Source organism: Amyelois transitella, chromosome 4 (assembly GCF_032362555.1).
Source record: "Amyelois transitella isolate CPQ chromosome 4, ilAmyTran1.1, whole genome shotgun sequence".
NCBI lineage: Eukaryota > Metazoa > Arthropoda > Insecta > Lepidoptera > Pyralidae > Amyelois > Amyelois transitella.
In genome coordinates this window covers 8,699,639-8,717,934 of record NC_083507.1, presented here as the reverse complement: position 1 = coordinate 8,717,934, position 18,296 = coordinate 8,699,639, and the positions used below count along the sequence as shown (strand labels likewise).

At 37.9% G+C, this 18,296-nt stretch overlaps 1 protein-coding gene across 2 annotated transcripts in view; it reads right to left on the bottom strand.

The window, feature by feature from the left end:
• LOC106136899 (GTPase-activating protein) overlaps positions 1–17,572 on the bottom strand; it is a 33,384-nt gene extending 15,812 nt beyond the window's left edge. For both annotated transcript variants that reach the window (XM_060954352.1, XM_060954353.1), the window contains exons 1-5: positions 17,034–17,572; positions 10,040–10,160; positions 2,170–2,977; positions 1,162–1,277; positions 243–435 (exon numbers count right to left, since the gene is read on the bottom strand). In XM_060954352.1, the coding sequence (XP_060810335.1) occupies positions 243–435; positions 1,162–1,277; positions 2,170–2,977; positions 10,040–10,160; positions 17,034–17,118 (1,323 nt within the window). In that variant the 5' untranslated portion in view covers positions 17,119–17,572. The remainder of the gene's footprint in view (positions 1–242; positions 436–1,161; positions 1,278–2,169; positions 2,978–10,039; positions 10,161–17,033) is intronic.
• Positions 17,573–18,296: the final 724 nt, after the last annotated feature.

Here is an 18,296-nt window from a genome sequence, read left to right as displayed (position 1 = left end):
TAGTATTCAATATAAATTAAATTCTCTAATAACTAATCAATAAGTAGAATTCTGTCGTCTCGTCAAGTACTGACGTGGTCCTGTATAGGGTAGTGTTGTGCCGACCGCCAAATAGCAAAGCATCTTATATCGCTGACAAGCCGATATAATTTAATTGTGTATGGAAGAACGCCACATAAACCATTCGATTAAAAGCATAAGAATCTAACGATCAAGTACGCAACAACATCTCATAGTGATACCTTCTGGTGCACGCTGCGCAGGAACAGCTCCTCGAGCTTGGTGTAGTGGTCGAGCGGGAACACGTGGTCGACGGTGTACTGCAGCAGCAGGCGCAGCGAGCCCAGCGTGGCGGCGCCGGCCGCCGACAGCCGCGTGCCGGGCGGCGTGGCGCCCCGCGACAGCGCGCCGCCCGCGCGCGAGCTCAGGAAGAACCTGCGGGCGACGGACTGTTACTCGACTTCATCGTCAGCCGCCTCATTCATATTGGATATCATGAGTTACATAGAAACAAAGTAACTTTATGGATTTTTTTGGGGAGTCAAGATAGGTGCTGTTAGAGAAGGCCAACGCGAGAGCAGTGTATTTCCCATGATACGACTCATATAACTATCTCGTTGTGGAATACTGTCTCGTCATCGTTTTCAGCCGATGCTCAAGAATTATTTATTTATTTATTCTTTACTGTAACAATTACAATTTGTAAAGTACATTAGGCAAACTTAATACTAATAGCATTATCTAACAGTTTACCATTGGGTTAAGCAGAGAACTTTTGTGATAATAAATAATGCATAATAACCATACTAACTATACTATAAAGCTTTACCAAACATACCCATAAACGATACTCTACATAGATCATATATATATATTTGCAGCAGATGACATACAGAGATTATTTACTTTCATGACTGGATCAGAAACAACCGGACCCAGCACGACTTAAAACTGGCGCGGCTTTATCAGTCATGAATTAACTTATTGCTGTTCTGTAGTTGCTGTTTCTATACAGTTAAAAAGACTTTTCCGTAAGTAGCAGTCAATTTAGACTTTTCTCTCCAAATTATGAGCCACGGGCCATTATGATCTCGGAACGCTCTGTTCTGGATGATTAAATAGAAAAATTAAATAAAAAGCAATAATGAGAGTGAATCATACCAAGCACGTAAAGGTGACGGCGCGGGCTGCCGCAGCGGTAACCGTACTTCGCCGAGGAACACCGGCGTGGCCGCGTCGTGCCACACCGACACCCTGGCTTCACACGCTACGCCCGGCTGGAAAACAACAAAAAATATATTATTTAATATCGCCCTCATACATGGTGAAATAAGCTGCACTACATATTATAAAACAAAGTCCCCCGCCGCGTCTGTCTGTCTGTTTCCGATAAACTCGAAAAGTACTAGACGAATTTTCATACAGTTTTTAACAACAGGTAAATACTGATTTCCAAATAAGATTTTAGTAAATAATAAGTCTGAAAAAATAAAGACCACCGAGAGCTTTCCTCAAAACGCTGCTAAAATCATGTGAGTTACAACAAAACAATGTACAGTGGGATTGTACCGCTTTAATAGGTCTATAAAAAAGTCCGCTATAGTATATGGTCTATGTTCCAAGGATAACCCACAATAATTAAAATAAAATGATGAAATTTTTACGAACCTATTTTAACAAAACAGTATTAATTGTTATTCAATTAAATACGTCATATACGTTATACATTTAATTTAGATCAAAATTGATTTACACCATGTGAACAAACTCAATATCTAATGAGCTATCGCAAAATGCAATTTTCCGGGCGAGAAACTAAAGGCCGATGAAGCGTTCCATCCTAGCGAAGTTTTCGCCAACTATTACCGACCCCGCACCACACCTACCCGCCCTCTGCTGTATCCCTTTTTATTTTGTATTTGGTAGATAGGTACCTGTATTGATTAATATTGTTTAAAAGACTTTTAGAAAAATTTTATAGTTGTATTTTCTTTAAATACTTAATTTTCATTGTGATTTTGCCGAAATAAGCTTTTTGGTTAAAGGGTACTTAGGTTATTTCATTTTGTAGTATATTTTCAATCATCGCAAACTTTACTCGTGCGAAGCCGGAACGGGATGCTAGTTAAATATAATTAAAAAACACAAGAACAAGTGTTATAAACCTACCGATTGTGAGCTGTCCTTGTCCTTTGGATCAGAATCCATAACGAGATCAAAACAGAAAAATTCGTCAAATTGGGGGTTTACAGTCTTTTTTCTTGGTTTCGTGCGCCTTTCCACTCTTCGCCCGTTCGAGTACAACAACGTGACGAGAGCAAACGGATCGCACTGTCCGTTCTTGGTGGTGAGCTCCGAGCACTCCAGCACCCGCAGCCGCAGCGTGTCGGGGCCGGCGCGCGCCGCGCAGTGTCTCTCGGGGTCCGACCAGTAGTCGGCGGCGGTGGGTATGGGCGACGCGTCCGTGTCCGACATCGCGTGCATCGGCGGTTTCGTCCGGGGTTTACCCCACTGGGCTCGGTCCTTCAGACTCTCCGACCGCGACAGAGTCAGCGTGGGCTCCGTCGCAGCCGCACTCAATAATTTCTTACTGGTAGAGCTTGAACACGAGCCGAACCTCATGCTCTCTTTACAATATTCGGATATTCTGACGAAATTGTTGCCTTTTGTCTTTGCCGAGCAGTTGTCGGCGGCCGGGTCGGGATCCGGCGGTTTAGGCTCCACTCTGAACCGCTTTCTCGAGTCCTCGAGTGAAAGTTCGATGTGTGCCTTGCCCTGCACCTCTGAGTCTGCGTCGACCGGCCGCAACGCGAACCAGTGATCTTTATTGTTGTACCGATGGAGATCCTCTCTTTTGATAGCGACCTTGCCGAGCACTTTGTCTTGTTTGAGATGTTTGTCCCGATCGAACACGTATATCGATAAATATCTAAATCTTCTGGGTACTTCGAACTGAAATTCCTCTCCGAAGAAGGGGCTGAAACAAATAAGTAATAAATGTAATTTCATCTCATAGTAAGGTTAATACGTATATACTCGTATAAATATATTTGCGGTGACGGTTGACAAATTTATTAAACTGAGTGAAGGGTTTTGGCCGACAGTATCCTGCAATCGACTAATAAACCACCTACGAGCATCAGCCTCCCGAACGATGTGGGCAGGCTGCACATTTCACTCGAACCCCACGCATTTACAAATAATCTCAAAATTAGTATAATCAGCCTCAACCAATACTTATTACGGCGACTTTGACCGCGCGTAAGGAATTTTAATTTTGGAATAAAGCAAGGACAAGGTAATATAATGCCTCATTTCAACTAAATTATTCCTAGCTAAAATAGGGTTTATAGCGGTTGTAGTTTATTTATTACATTTATATGTTTTTATACAGTATTATTATTATCGCTCCATCAATAGTTCACAAATGATGCGTATCAAACATCGGTTTTTACACGCAATAAGGAAGTTTGCATAATTACGTAGGATCAAATATTCAGTAATGTGTAGTGTAACCAGTCTAGCTATTAATTTATTGTAAGTTTGCGGAGTGCCACACTATTTAAAGTGAAAGTTATTCACACTCATACCTTAGTATTACGCGTTTCTCGTTATAATAAAGATAATTATAGATATTATAAAAGCCTAGTTAGAAGCCGCAGCTTCATGCCTATCTGAAAGATTGAGAAACATTAGCTTAACGAGTTTATATAAATTTTGCTTCAATATTTTCAAAATTCAAAGTAGATTCGGCAGACAGTGTGCAGATAAATATGGACGGCAATGTCGAATTATACAGATTAAAATCGTACTTTTAGCGTGTGAGTATTTTAATATTATATGTTTACAAACATTAATACGAACAAAGTACACCTTCAGTATAAAAAGTGTAGCAATCACTTTTTAATACCGCATGTGCATGGTAAGTTTATTTTAGTCATGCGCGTGAAGGGGCTAGTTTTTATGAAGTCGATCAGCATATTTTAAGTAGTACAATCGAGTACACATGTAGGGTGTCAGAACAAAAGGATTTGGGAAGAGAAGTAGCACTCTTAATATGTGTAATATTGTTTAATTTTTTTTGATACATCATTTATACATCTATATCCCTTACGGGGTAGACAGAGTCAATAGTCTTGAAAAGACTGAATGGCCACGTTCAGCTACTCGGCTTAATGATGGTATTGAGATCCAAATAGTGACAGGTTGCTAGCCCATCGACTAAAAAAAGGATCGCAATTTCATAGGCCTATTCCTTAGTCGCCTTTTACGACATCCATGGGAAAGAGGAGTGGTCCTATTCTTTTTTGTATTGGTGCCGGGAACCACACGGCAAATCATTTATAGTAATAATTATATAATTAAAAATCAATTAATGATGCAAATAATTTTTTCGTACCGTAAGAACTTTTAAGAACGACAAAATATTTTTTAATGATAACAGATCTCTAGGCATTCAGATTAAAATAATATTTTAAGAATAAAAATTTACGATAATTCGCTCATAAAATCAATTGGCAGAAACATATAGGTAGTTGAGAAAAGTTGGGATAGTTGCAATAAAAAAGTTGCTAGGAAGGCCGTCTAGTTTAGCATGTGCTTTACACATTTCGTCCGGTGTTCACATCTGAATCCTCGTTATTTTACCGTGTCGGTGCGTCAGGCGGTCGTGCCCGCTGCATCCGGCGCCGCCCGGTATTTATAAACCGGAGGCGGAACCGCGGCGGGTCGCGGGGTGCCGACTCGATGCAATTCCGATTTAACGCCTGTCAACTTTTCGTGTACCCGATAATTTTTTTATCGCCTAATCTCCTGTTATTTGTTTTAATTTGTAAGAGATTGGAGGATTTCAAACTGAAAAATTTGAAAAACTTAATGTACTCTTGAGATGAGTGCAATGAACATCCTATTTAGGTGTCGGTACGGTTTTTTTTTTTTAAATAAGGTTCAAAACCTCCATATGGGCAGGAATATGTTAAAATATAAATTTACTTCAAACGAGGAATCTACACACATCGTCATGGGTTGGCTCACCCACTAAGGGCAGGACAAGTAAATTTTTTTACGAAAATCCTACTTATATTATAAATGCGAAAGTTTGTGAAGATGTCAGTATGGATGTTTGTTACTCTTTCACGCAAAAACCACTGAACCAATTACGATGAAATTTGGTATGTAGGTAGCTGAAGACCCAGAATAACATAAAGGCTTTTATCCCGGAGTTCCCGCAGGATTAATAGGGTTTTCATGCGGACGAAGTCGCGGGCGGCCTTTAGTTATTATATATAATTCATTTAATGTCTCAGTGAAAATGTCGTTTTTGGGGCTTCACCTGATAGGGGGGATAAACTATCCCAAAAATATAGAGCACCGACCGCACGTAACCTAATATCGGTGAGTGTTTCGAAGTAGGCCACGAAGAGTACATGAACTTTGAATACACTCAAAATACTACACAAAAGTCGTAACAACAATCAAATTGGTTGAGATGTTCTTTCTCAAAAATAACGAAATTAAAATAATTCATTGCAATGTGGAATAATTTACTATTTGGTTAATGTAGCTGGACAACATTATTATTGAAACAGGTGGAATGGAAATCACAAAACGGTGCTTATCACATGTTTGTAAAATTACGTAGTACAAATATAGCAGCGCATACTTTTAGTGTCACGCTTAAAATAAAAGGGGGTGAAAAGCAAGTAGATTAAAAAAAAAGAAAATACAAAAGATGCAGGAGAATATGGCATTACATACATACATATGGTCACGTCCATATCACAAACGGGGTAGACAGAGCCAACAGTCTTGAAGACTAAATGGCCACGTTCAGCTATTTGGCTTAATGATAGAATTGAGATTCAAATAGTGACAGGTTGCTAGCTCATCGCCTAAAAGAAAAATCCCAAGTTTATAAGCCTATCCCTTAATCGCCTTTTACGACATCCATGGGAAAGAGATGGAGTGGTCCTATTCTTTTTTGTATTGGTGCCGGTAACCACACGGCACTATTACGAATATGGCATTATTTGAGGATAATCACACAGTAGCATCAAGCCAAGTAGCAAGCGGCCGCTGGACGATGGCGGCTGGCGGCCATCATCATTTTACGTGCCACACGGTTCCGGACCAATTTATCACTTAAAAGCTTCCGTTGCAAAGCAGCTACTACCATAGTTAGTGTGAAACGGTTTTTACGATGTTCTCAATCCGAAATGGCTTCAATATAATTTTAAGGAGGCTTCATGGATACGAGTATTATACTTTGGTAATCGCTCGTCATACATATACTTTACTAGTTCTTAGTTTAATCCTAATCATAGTCAAATTAATTTCAGCACTTAAACGAAGGCGGCGATTTTGACAAAAAATGGAGTAATTTGTAACTTAACTTCGCCTGTGATATAGAAAATAAATACCAGTACCTAATTGGCGTAAAGTAATTCCAAATATAAACAGTACGTTATCAAATGTATCTGCCCTATTGGCCATTACATGTGTGGTTTGATAAAGTACTTAAAAAATGTAGTAGCGTAAAAATGATCCTAATGAAGGCGTGTAACAAGTAAGTGTAGGTACCTTATATTGTATGCACAAATATGTATGAGTAGCAAGCTTCGGTTGGCAGGGCCCGAACATAGTAAGGACCTACTGATAAAGTACCTATCACAAGACAAAGAACCCATTAAGTTAACTCATTTGACAAATGATGTGACATTTCCTTCGATATCCACCGAGTCGTCTCACCTCTAGGTCACTAAATCATTATCGCTTCCGCTCATTAACGAATAACACCCTGTCATAAAGATAAACATGTCTGAACACATCATACATTAAATGAAAACGAATTGACAAGCCCGCGGATAAAGCAATAGAATCACTACATATTATAAACTAAAGCCTCCAAATTTTCTCTGTCTGTATGTATGCGCTAATCTCGGAAAGTTGTTGACGTACTTTGTTCCTGCTTGAAATTTTAGAAAGATATTTTGCTGAGGAAGGTTTGTATCTAAAAATGTTCCCGTGCGAAGCCGGAACAGGGTCAATATAGAAATAAAAAAAAATTGACGCAAAGTAAGTAATAAAGGTAAAAGGTGAATAACTAAAATAGATCAACTAAGAATAAACCTGACTGCGTACCGAACTGAGTCACGCATTAATTTTGAGATGCATTCATGAAAATACCGCGGCGGCAATTCGAGACTACCGAGACGGCTCGTTTCCTCGGGGGAATTTATATCAGTTTTTACATGTATTTTTATTGATTATTGAGGAATCGATTTCAAATATTATTTCCAAAAGCTGAATGACGAGGGGGTTAGCGGAAGGGACGTTCCGCGCGGGCGCTCACTTAGCGGATATGCATCCGGCGAGCGCGCCGCACTGCCGCCCTCCCTTATGGCACGACCAACCACAATATACACCTCCTTCAAACCAAAATAGTGAAAAAAACTTTTGAGTTTTAAACGTCTGATTTGTACACCAATAGATTGAATTTGATTACATGATTAGAATTGATAGGTTGTATTAAGATGAAATCAAAGATCGCTTTGAAAGATAAGAATTCTAAAAAAAGATACGTTACACCACCGAACGGCGGTGTCTGCATTAGTGTCGTGCGTGAATGACTAAACATCTCACCGCCACGATTCTGTATTGACAAATATCATTTAGCAAAATAATGTTTAATTCGTAGTTTACAATCCCGTCTTACAATGAGAACCAGGCACGTGAGAGCAGCAGCGGAAGCGAATTTATTGCGTTTATGAATAGTTGAATACCACACGCTCGTGCTAGTACATTTGTATGAAGTTTCGAGGAAACCGACGTACGATACGACGCCGACAACATCAAATATTTCCTCTACGAATAACAAACAGCAATAACGTAAACGACGAGCTTCTGGTATACATCACGACAGAGTCAGAGAACCTAGCTATTATATTATTGTGATCAGTGGTACATACCTACACAAAAAATAATATATGGGCGAAGTCACGGGCAGCAACAGCTATTTAATACATTCCGATCCAGACCAGACCGAGACAGTAAACATCGAATGTCTGTATGTTAAATATTTTTCCAAAAAAAACTTATAGGAAACGCTCAAAGAAGAGTAACAGAAGAGTAACAGAAAACCAAAAAAAAAATCATTTTTGTAATTTTTGTCTGTCTGGTACGATAAACCTAACTTCAAACTACTCAACGGAACTCTCTCCCAAACGAAACGGAACTCAACCCTTGAACAAATAAAATAAGGAGTGTTGTTAATTTTTTTTATCTATATCAATAAATATGATCGTATGTATAAGAAGAGGGGCGATGGGCTAGCAACTTGTCACTATTTGAATCTCAATTCTATCATTTAGCCAAGCAACTGGGCGTGGTCTTTCAGTCTTTTGATAACTGTTGGCTCTGTCTACCCCGCGGGGGATATAGACGGGATTATATGTTATGATTTTATAATAAGTTACAAAAAATCTAAATCAAGTCATGCAAAATGCGACCTAGATGCGGGCGGAGCCGCTAGTTTGTTAATAAGGGCCTCTTGTTAAATGCCTAAAATGCGCTATATTTTAAGTCATAATATATAAACTACCTACATGGTTAAAATTACTAGACAGAGTACTCGAGTAATTCCAATTAAAATCGTTCTTACGCTAAGTACAGTAATCGATGAGCGTGAATGAAAAATTCATTGATCAAATGAATGAAATAATGCGAATGAATCTTACACGCGATGGCCTGGGTTGTATGAGTTGAGTATCGACATAATAAACGAGTAATACAGTGTTTACACATACGAGTTTGCTTCTAATTAAGATAAGCGTATCAACGAGTAATCAGATTCAATGATATCAACGAAAATGCGATTTTTGTGTAATTTATAAATACTGATAACAGAAGCAATTATAAACAGCAACATTTAAGTACAACTCTGTTATTATTGCAATTCAAAAACAGAGCAAATTATGGGAAAAATTAAATGTACTCATACGAATTGAACAACAATAGTGGAACTAGTGTCGTGTAATAGGCGTAATTATTCTTAATTCGCTACAATCGAAGTGGTTTGGCCACCGCGCACCGTTCAGTCCTGGCCAGCCATTCACAAACATGAAGCCTTGACCCAGTAAATTTGTTTGTCCTCCGTAAACATGGCGATCGGCTCCCAGCCACGAACGAGCGCCGGAAGTAGACGCTGCCCGGACACTGGGCCATCGGTAGCGGGACGGGACAACAGATTCATTATTATGACAACACTATGGTAAATATAAAAAATTGGTCGATAAGTATGCGTGACGCAGCTGTGGTACATTATAAATACATATTACTCGTAGCTGGGCATGCTCTTTCAGTCTTCAAGACTTTTGGCTATGTCTACTCCGTAGGGTATGAAGACGTGATTCTATGTATGTACCTTTTTTATTTACCAAACATGGAAAACGTCGTACACGAGGAAAATATTCTTAAGATTATTCAGCTGATTAAGACGATACAACCTGACGAATTGTTATCGACAGCTACGTCTTATTAAGAAAATAGCAATTATTTCACAATAAACAATATTGCGACACTATGCCTATGTGAATATTTCCAAAGAATTGATTGTCTTATTACATACTCATAATCAAGAAACAATTAACCGTCAAACATGTCTTTATCGTCGTCCTACAATCGTTCTTACATCACTCACTGCATTATTACATTATCGCAATAACTTGGAAGAATAAGCTGAGCACTAATGTGATTTTAATATAAAAAGAAATCAAGGGAAACGTTTAGAAACCTTGAGAGAAACTATAAGAATATCGGTGAGAAACGCAACTTTCGCGGCCGCGGCGCGCAGATTTATTTAAGCTCTACAAAATGTATTTTAACTAAAACTCGCTTTTGCGCCGGGCTTTGCTCCCTAGCTGGGGGTAAGAATTTCCAGAAAAAGTAGCCTAATGTCACCCTCGAACGTTTTGTCCGTCTTTTTGCGAAATTTTATCAAAATTGGTCGGATTTTGACACGTAATGTTAATTGAAAACATACTTGAGTGTCCTCTCCATGGTAGAAGTGCGGAATATCTCCTCTTGGTCAAGTGACAGCACGCAGTAAATATCTCGGTGGCATGCTGCGCCATGGCTGCGACCCGGTAGATTCTTAGCTTCTCCTGAAAAAAAAAGAACAAACAAAAATAACATATAGCATAATCTTTGAGTATGTATCCAAACTTAGTTTAAAGGCATAACACATAAATTTATCGTCAGTTCAATCCACTTAAGACTGATTGTAATCTTAGGTCAAATAAAGTAAACGACAGTAAGAATATGAGTAATAAATTGAGTGATGCGCAAACGCGCCGTTATGGCGTTCATTGCGCTTACAAGTATTTTAGACTATAAAGATATTACATGTTAGATGCGTGTCATTGAGCCTCGCTTTTTGGTACCAAGCAATAATGTCGTCATTAATTTGATTCATCCGTCAGACATATTAGATCCAACGCAACGCTATGTTGTGGGATCAGGTACTGGTTTTGGGGTTAAGGTTTATAAATTATTATTTTCTGGTTGGATATGATATAATTGGGAATTTAAATACCTACAGAGAAAATAAATATGCACCAACTGAAAGCTTAGCCCTTTAAACTAAGTCATACCGGCGACCAACCTAGCCAAATATAGGGAACAGTTAATTTGCAATGCACCCATTGATTTTAAAAACATGAGATGAAGTTACACTTTAATCTTAATTTTATCATTACGCCATACACCTGAAAGAGGCCTTTCAGTTTTTTCGAGACTCTTTGGTTCTGTCTGTACATATGTCATATCATATATGTCATCCTGTACGCACTAGATCTATTAAGTTAATTAAAGCTCAAATATTTCGCATAGCTATCAAAACTGTAATCTAGCGCTGGGGCGAAATAATAAAGGACATAAAAGGAAGGAGGCTATGGTTGCGCAACATTTCGCGGCCTCGACGACGGATATCGCTATATACGGGGCGAGCAAGGTAAGGCAATACCGGCTGGACGTGCTACTGTCCTGTACACGTATCATGAGATTTGCTAATCTGACCTGATGCTGATCTGATCAAAAGATTACCCACAGACTTCTGGTTTTGTTAGTAACTGTGGCCCATAACAAAATAAAACAAAAGTCCTGAGTGAGCTATTACCTCATTCCGAGTAACTATAACTCAATCAATTTAACATTCTTTTCAACGCGTGACGTTTTGCTCTATTTACTGACGTAATTTTAGCATTGATTCTAATAGCCGATATGTTATGAAAACAAGCAAGAAACAAAGCGCATAACTAAATAATGGCCATGACCGTTGCAGCAATACAATAACTGCACTCCTCCGCATAATACGTGTAACAGGCATTATTGGTTCAGGTTACTCTAATTTACAGCTAGCATTCTTCTTTATTGATATCTTATTATGATATTTTTTTTTCGTTTCCCTACATATAAAATACGTCATGTACTTAGTTGGTATCCCTTTAATAAAAGGCGAAAGCTAGAAAAAAAATTAACATAATAAAGAATTTTTTACAAAACTTTCTCAATGATTTTCTATCATAAATTACGTGTTATTACGCACGACAGTAATAATGAATAATTTAAAAAGTTGGAGCAAGATTATTGCCACGATTGTTAGGGCAGCTAAACAAAGGCGAGAGGCCCTGCGGTCGGCAGCAGGCTCCCACAAATTCGTAATTGGAGTGCGAGAGAAACTTGCAACAAACTGTACATAATTGCTGATGCAAAAACAGCCGTCATCATCATCAACACGACAGTAACACACGCCATCAAAGTGGATCGTGGGAGTGAAACGGGAACCGTTGAATGGAGCTACTGAGGAAATGAATACATACTCACTATTTAGCCACAATAGCGATCAGTACGATGAGGTTTCCACACTGTGCGTAGTGCGATTGTTTCGAAACCGAGAGTACGTAGCTAACCTGCCAGTATCAGAACCATGGGAACGGTTTGACTAACTTTGTTTAAAGATAGATTCAGATCCAAGAAAACACCATTGAAATAAAAATTCAAACTAATATAGAAATCTCATATTTGCAAACTTCAATTTGTAACCTTGTTTTTTCAACGTAAAATGCATTTGATCTGCTTCATCATAATTTTAGCCATAACCCAGAGGAGAGTGTTGGATAATGGAAGCAATGACTGAGACGGGACGCCGTGAATTACCGGTGTTACGCAACACGATTCTTTATTTCTCACAATTCCCGTGAACTAACAGCTCATAGGCAATTATTTAATTCTATGCGTAATGCGTACGGTCCTCAGCCTCGCGGTAGTCACGGTAGCGCATCATCTCTTATGTACTTAATATATATATATAATAAATAAAGATATACAGGACAAATAACACTGATTGAGTTAGCCTCGAAATAAGTTTGAGACTTGTGTTACGAGATACTAACTCAACGATACTATATTTTATAATAAATACTTATATAGATAAACATCTAAGATCCAAGCCAATCAGAAAAAGTTCTTTTCTCATCATGCCCTGGCCGGGATTCGAACCCGGGACCTCCGGTGTCACAGACAAGCGTACTACCGCTGCGCCACATATGTATATATGTATGTATAAAAATAATCCTTTTTAATTTTATTACACAAGTCATTTTAAAAAATAGATGTACCTACGACTAAGAGTATTCACGTGTGCCACGTTTGTATCTTTGAATAGAACCTCTTCGTTTTAGAATTTTCCAATGCCATTTTGTCTAAGCTGGTTAAGCCATATAGCATAACTTCGGGGAACCACGGAATACTGCAAACGGTTATAAATGTAGGTAGGTAGTAGTTTACAATATTGAATCGCTAATAAATCACAATTGTGTTCATTATTGCTAGTATTGCTACTATCATACATGCATGTTAAATATGCGGAATTGCGGAAAATACCAGAATACTTTGCATAGGAAAGAGTGTAACAGAAATAGTAGCTTACTTTACTCGACCACCTTATTATTAACCAAGTATTAGCCAAGCAACATCTAATGCCAAGCCAGCCGTGCATATCTAAATAGTTTTTTTATATGCACTATCTATTATATTGTTAAGCACCTGTATCGTGGAAAGAATCTACAAATGTGCCGTGTGGTTCCCGGCACTTTAGAATAGCATTACATTACTTTCCCATGGATGTCGTAAAAGGCGACTGAGGTATAGGCTCATAAACTTGAATTCCTCTTATAAGCGATGGGCTAGCAATCTGTGTCTATTTAAATCTCAATTCCATGAAGACCATTCATGAAGCCATACAGCTGTACGTGACCTTTCAGTCTATTTGAGCTCTGTCTATCCTGCAAGGGATATAGACTTGACTATATGTATGTATTATCTACAAATCTATGTGGAACATAAAGGTACTTCATAAAACATCAGCTGCTTACGCGCAGCTACATGTCTAATGATACATACATTTAATTATCTACCCTTATTACTCTTTCCCTTGTATTCCGACTCTTGTAAGACAAGGCAACGGCACGCACCGTGGAAACCAGAGCATTACTGTACAATAGCGTTATTGACTTCGGTTCCGATTCATTCAAATCTAAGAAACCACTTCGACAAGCTTTTAAAAAACCAAACTGACATCTTACAAACGAGAGGAAGGATATCAAATTGACTATGATATTTTTTTACAAGTATGAATCTGCAGCAACAAATCATTGATATTTTTTTTATTCTAAAAAAATCGATACACGTCTCTTGTTACCTATGTAAGAACTATTTTTATTGTACGGGAGGAATTATTTAAAATTGGTAAATTTACAGAAACAAAACACTTTGAATTAAATAAACCACACAAAACCTTGAATTAAATAAACAAACAATATCGTAACAATCTTATCAATAATGAAACGATAGTACAGACATATGAGTTTTGAATGGTAATATTAGTGCAGTCAGCCGGTAACGCGGTAGTGGCGGACTGATAACGGTGCGATAAGCGATAGCGTTTTTCATTAACGGCGCGGCAAGTTTCCATGAATGGCTGCCCTGAATGGAAAACGCTAGGTTTGCCCCATTCACTAGCGCGACGTAGATAAATGTGCGACGCGACGGCGTGACGACAACGACGCCGGCGTTACTGTCTACTCACTACCTTCAACTAGTATGCTTTCCAGATTTATTAATCGACTTGATTGAGCAACATGAATCCAAGAATGGAAGAACATGGTTCATATTATGTGTACAAATATTTTAATAAGCGGTACCTGAAAATCTTGTAGGAATTCAGTAATATAAGTAAAATATCCTATTTTGCCGTGTGGTACGTGCGGCACTTCAGATTTAGAATAGAACCACTCCATATCTTTTCCATGGGTGTCGTAAAAGGCGAGTAAGGGATAGGCTTATAAACTTGGAAACCCTTTTGTAGGCGATGGGCTAGCAACCTATCACTATCTGCTATACAGCTGAACGTGGCCTTTCGGGTTGTCAAGACTTTTGGCTCTATGAATCCTGTTCCCCACCTTTTCGCCCGATTGTGCCACCGGGATACACACAACCGGCACTACCGGGGGGTCCGCTTAAGCCCAATAACTTTTAAGTCACGTAGTCAGTACAATGTAATGAGCGACTGCAGTATGATTTCTGTAATCCTGCCGAGAACCCTATTTAATCATATTTTTTACTTTCTAAGCTAAGTTTCACGTAGGTTTTATATACATATAAGGGCATTTTCCCTCGTCGTAAGAGCGTCTGTGAGGTAAGAGTTAGTTTAAATAATATTTAGTTCAAAAAATAAACTTTGATTTAACTTGTTGCTACATTTTAGTCTTAAAATTGGCACAGCCAGGGAAAGAAAGAAAACAAAATAATGAGAGTACATTTGTTTGTATGATAAAGAAAACGTGGTTTTCCTGGTGTCACTTGTATTTCCCCATCACCGTTTTTTTAACTCCATTCATCTGATTAAAAATTACTAGAGTGCAAACCTTAGGTGTAAATCCACTTAACCGGTTTGTTACATGACTCAGATTGGATATGTTATTGAATTGTAAAACGTGAGGTGTACATTTTTGTACAAATTGCAATTATCAAGTTGAGCATCGGCGGTTTTATGCGAGAATTCACAACACAGTTTTCGTATTTGTGAGTCAGGGGCATAAAGTAAATAATGGGTATCAATTAGCACCGCCCAATTGGGTGGGTTGACTAAGAGGTAACAAAGGTGCACGGTGTTAGATAAGGCGCAGACGACGGAAGTTGCCATAAGCAGCGAGGCGACGTTTATCACGGACGGTCGCGACAAGCGACGACGACGGGGCGACAACGTCACGGGTTTGCGACGTGTCCACGCTTCTATGCATTCGCATCGACTATGCACCAAGATTCGATGCCAAACATTCTTTATAAAACATAAAATAAAATTATGTTTCATGTTTTTTGGTTATCCTCTCATTTTGATTTTGTGTTTGATTGTAAACTTCGATCTGGTTAAAATTATTTTTTCATATGGAAATGGTAAAACCTGTGAAATTTTTTTGCACTACATTCAAGAAAAAATTCTAATGAATCTTTCAACATCATTCCTTGATTCAATCAAGACCCATATTCAAAACCACACACAAGTGTCAATAAGAATTAAGTAAAAACATTTCATACATTATATCAATATTTTAAAGTAATTGGAATGGACACAATTATGATATCATATTTAGATTAGTACTATACCACATACTTGCACCTACTTAGTTACAATTATTCATTAAGTAGCAATTACTAAAAAAAAGTTCTTTAATTACTTGAAATAACAGAATATGCATTGACATATAATAATTTTAAGTGCAATGTTCATATTGCAATGGTGATAGCGAAAGAAGAGTGGAGACTAAGGGGTCGTGCCCCGGAAGGCGTACTGCACTCTTATCATGGTAGACACATTTCGCGTTATCATAGATTTATGTGCTTGAGCTGTCATCTGCACTAATCAATCATCTATCTATAATAACTATACTAACATATTATGATGATACACAAACAGCACCATTATTTTGATCAATTTAGATATAATACTGCCTACCTAAATAAGATATTGATATTAACAACCTAATAACAAGTGGCTTGGCATATATAGGCCCGAGCACATCAAAAGCGAGCCTGCACCAAATTATAATACAAGAATCTCTTTAGCCTTTAGACAACAAAGACTTACCTAACCCAAGTCCATGAACACTTATTTTTCTTGTTAGATAATTAAGTTTTTATCTTATTTTTGCTACAATATATCTGTAATAAGCATGTCTTTCTTAGCAAGCACTTTAAAATCTATGAAACACAAATATCTAACTGTAATTTTAAATATGTTTGATTGTAATGTTTCAAGTGCTCACTTTTTCAAGCTACCAACATCTTTTGTATTTTTCAGAAAATATCTATCAATATCAACTTTTCTTATATGACTACAAGAATATGCCTTTACTCATTGAATGGATAGGCAAGCAACTATGTAAATCAGCATGTGATGGATATCACAACCAGTATTGTATTTTTTTATTATTTCATGTACATACTTTATAGGAAAATTGGAAGCAAGATCTTTCTCTCTTGAGTTATTGAGTGGGAAGGTTCAACTACCTATCTTATAGATACTTGAATCTAATTCAAACAAGACACGAGACGAGACATTCATCTAATTCATGTATTAAGGCAATTCATTTTCATTCATAAACTGTATAGTGTATACGAACTGTCAACAAAATCCGTGACGAAAACAAAGAGGAGCCTTTTTCTATCTTATCTGGTACATTGATGAAAAGTTCTACAGCTAGCAACAAAGAAATGTTATTAAGTTGCATTTCAGAATTTAGGTAGATGCATAAATAAGTGCCCTGTAGTTATTCAGTACCACCTGTTCACCTCAATGACAACAAAACAATTCCAATTTAAAAACGAATGTGCCTAACACTTGAAACATTTATTTAAATTTGAAGAAGGATTACAAATAGTGGTGTTTCTTCAGTCAATACAATAAAAATATTACGTACCAATCTTTATTTTCAATCTTTCTTCAACTCGCACTTTACGCGTATCGTCGGCCATGTTAAATCCATCACTGTTTATCTCTTTCATCCGTTGTTATCTCTTTCGGAACGAGCTCGGCCGGCTTGCTGTTGCTTGTCCCGCCACTTCCGGAGTGTCGTAATGTTCTACTTGAGCCTGTTTTCAACCATTAGGTTCTGTATATCAATTACAAAATCTAACACAAATTTCACTTCAATCCACTTTATTCCAATTAAAAATATAAGCATTGCACCGTGTGCACTCTCCACAATGAACCACTCAGCTACGCGCATGTGCTCAATACATGCACTTTATTATCAATGAATGAATGCACTTTTGATATAACAATACATATAGTTGAATACGCCAATAATTAATGATAAACGTATTATAACCCACGTTTGTACACAAATTGAACAGACGATTGATGAATCACAATCATTATTTTGAAAATACTTTTCATTGAGTGAACAAAAAGATGAATGGACCATTACGTCACGACACGACGTTGCGCCTGCGCGGCCGCGGTTGTAAGCTAGGTGTAATCCTGTGGTCGAAAGTGATGTCAATTGGATAAATACTCGTTACAGTACTGAGTATTAAAATGGTTCTATCCATCTACTGGTATTTTGTTCGAAAACTAGTGTAGTCAATTACTAAATGTTTTCCCCCCCATCTTCCTACGAAGAGAATATGGGGGGTAGGTTTTTTATTGAGACTACTAGCAAACGCTGTAGTACACAATAGCTACTAACATAAATAAGAGAGTATGTACGAGTATCTACTACGTGTGAAACATGAAAAAATCCTAGTACGACTTTTACTTGGCTGTATAAATTGTGGCATGTGAACATTTTGTATTTTTCACGACTGTCATTTTGACGACTGAGTCGAAGACATTTTATAATATCTCTTAATTCTTAAGATTATAGATGCCGCGTCGAAAACATACGTTCCCATTGGGCCTCTTATGGATTCATTTTACCCGGTAGACCCGCAGCTCTCCTTATTCCAGAAATGCCCCATATATAGCGGCAGGAATTAACCGTTTAAAATAAAATACAGAGATTGCGCAAATACTGTCTGTACTTTTCCACTGACAAAACGAGACGCCAACAAAACACCGTTTCAGAAAATGACATAAGAATAAAGGAAACATTTCTAAACCCAGCCTTTTTGGTCATCCCCAGGGCCCATCGTAGATGTAGTATGTTTTGACGTTTGTGGTCGTCCGATTGAGATAGCGT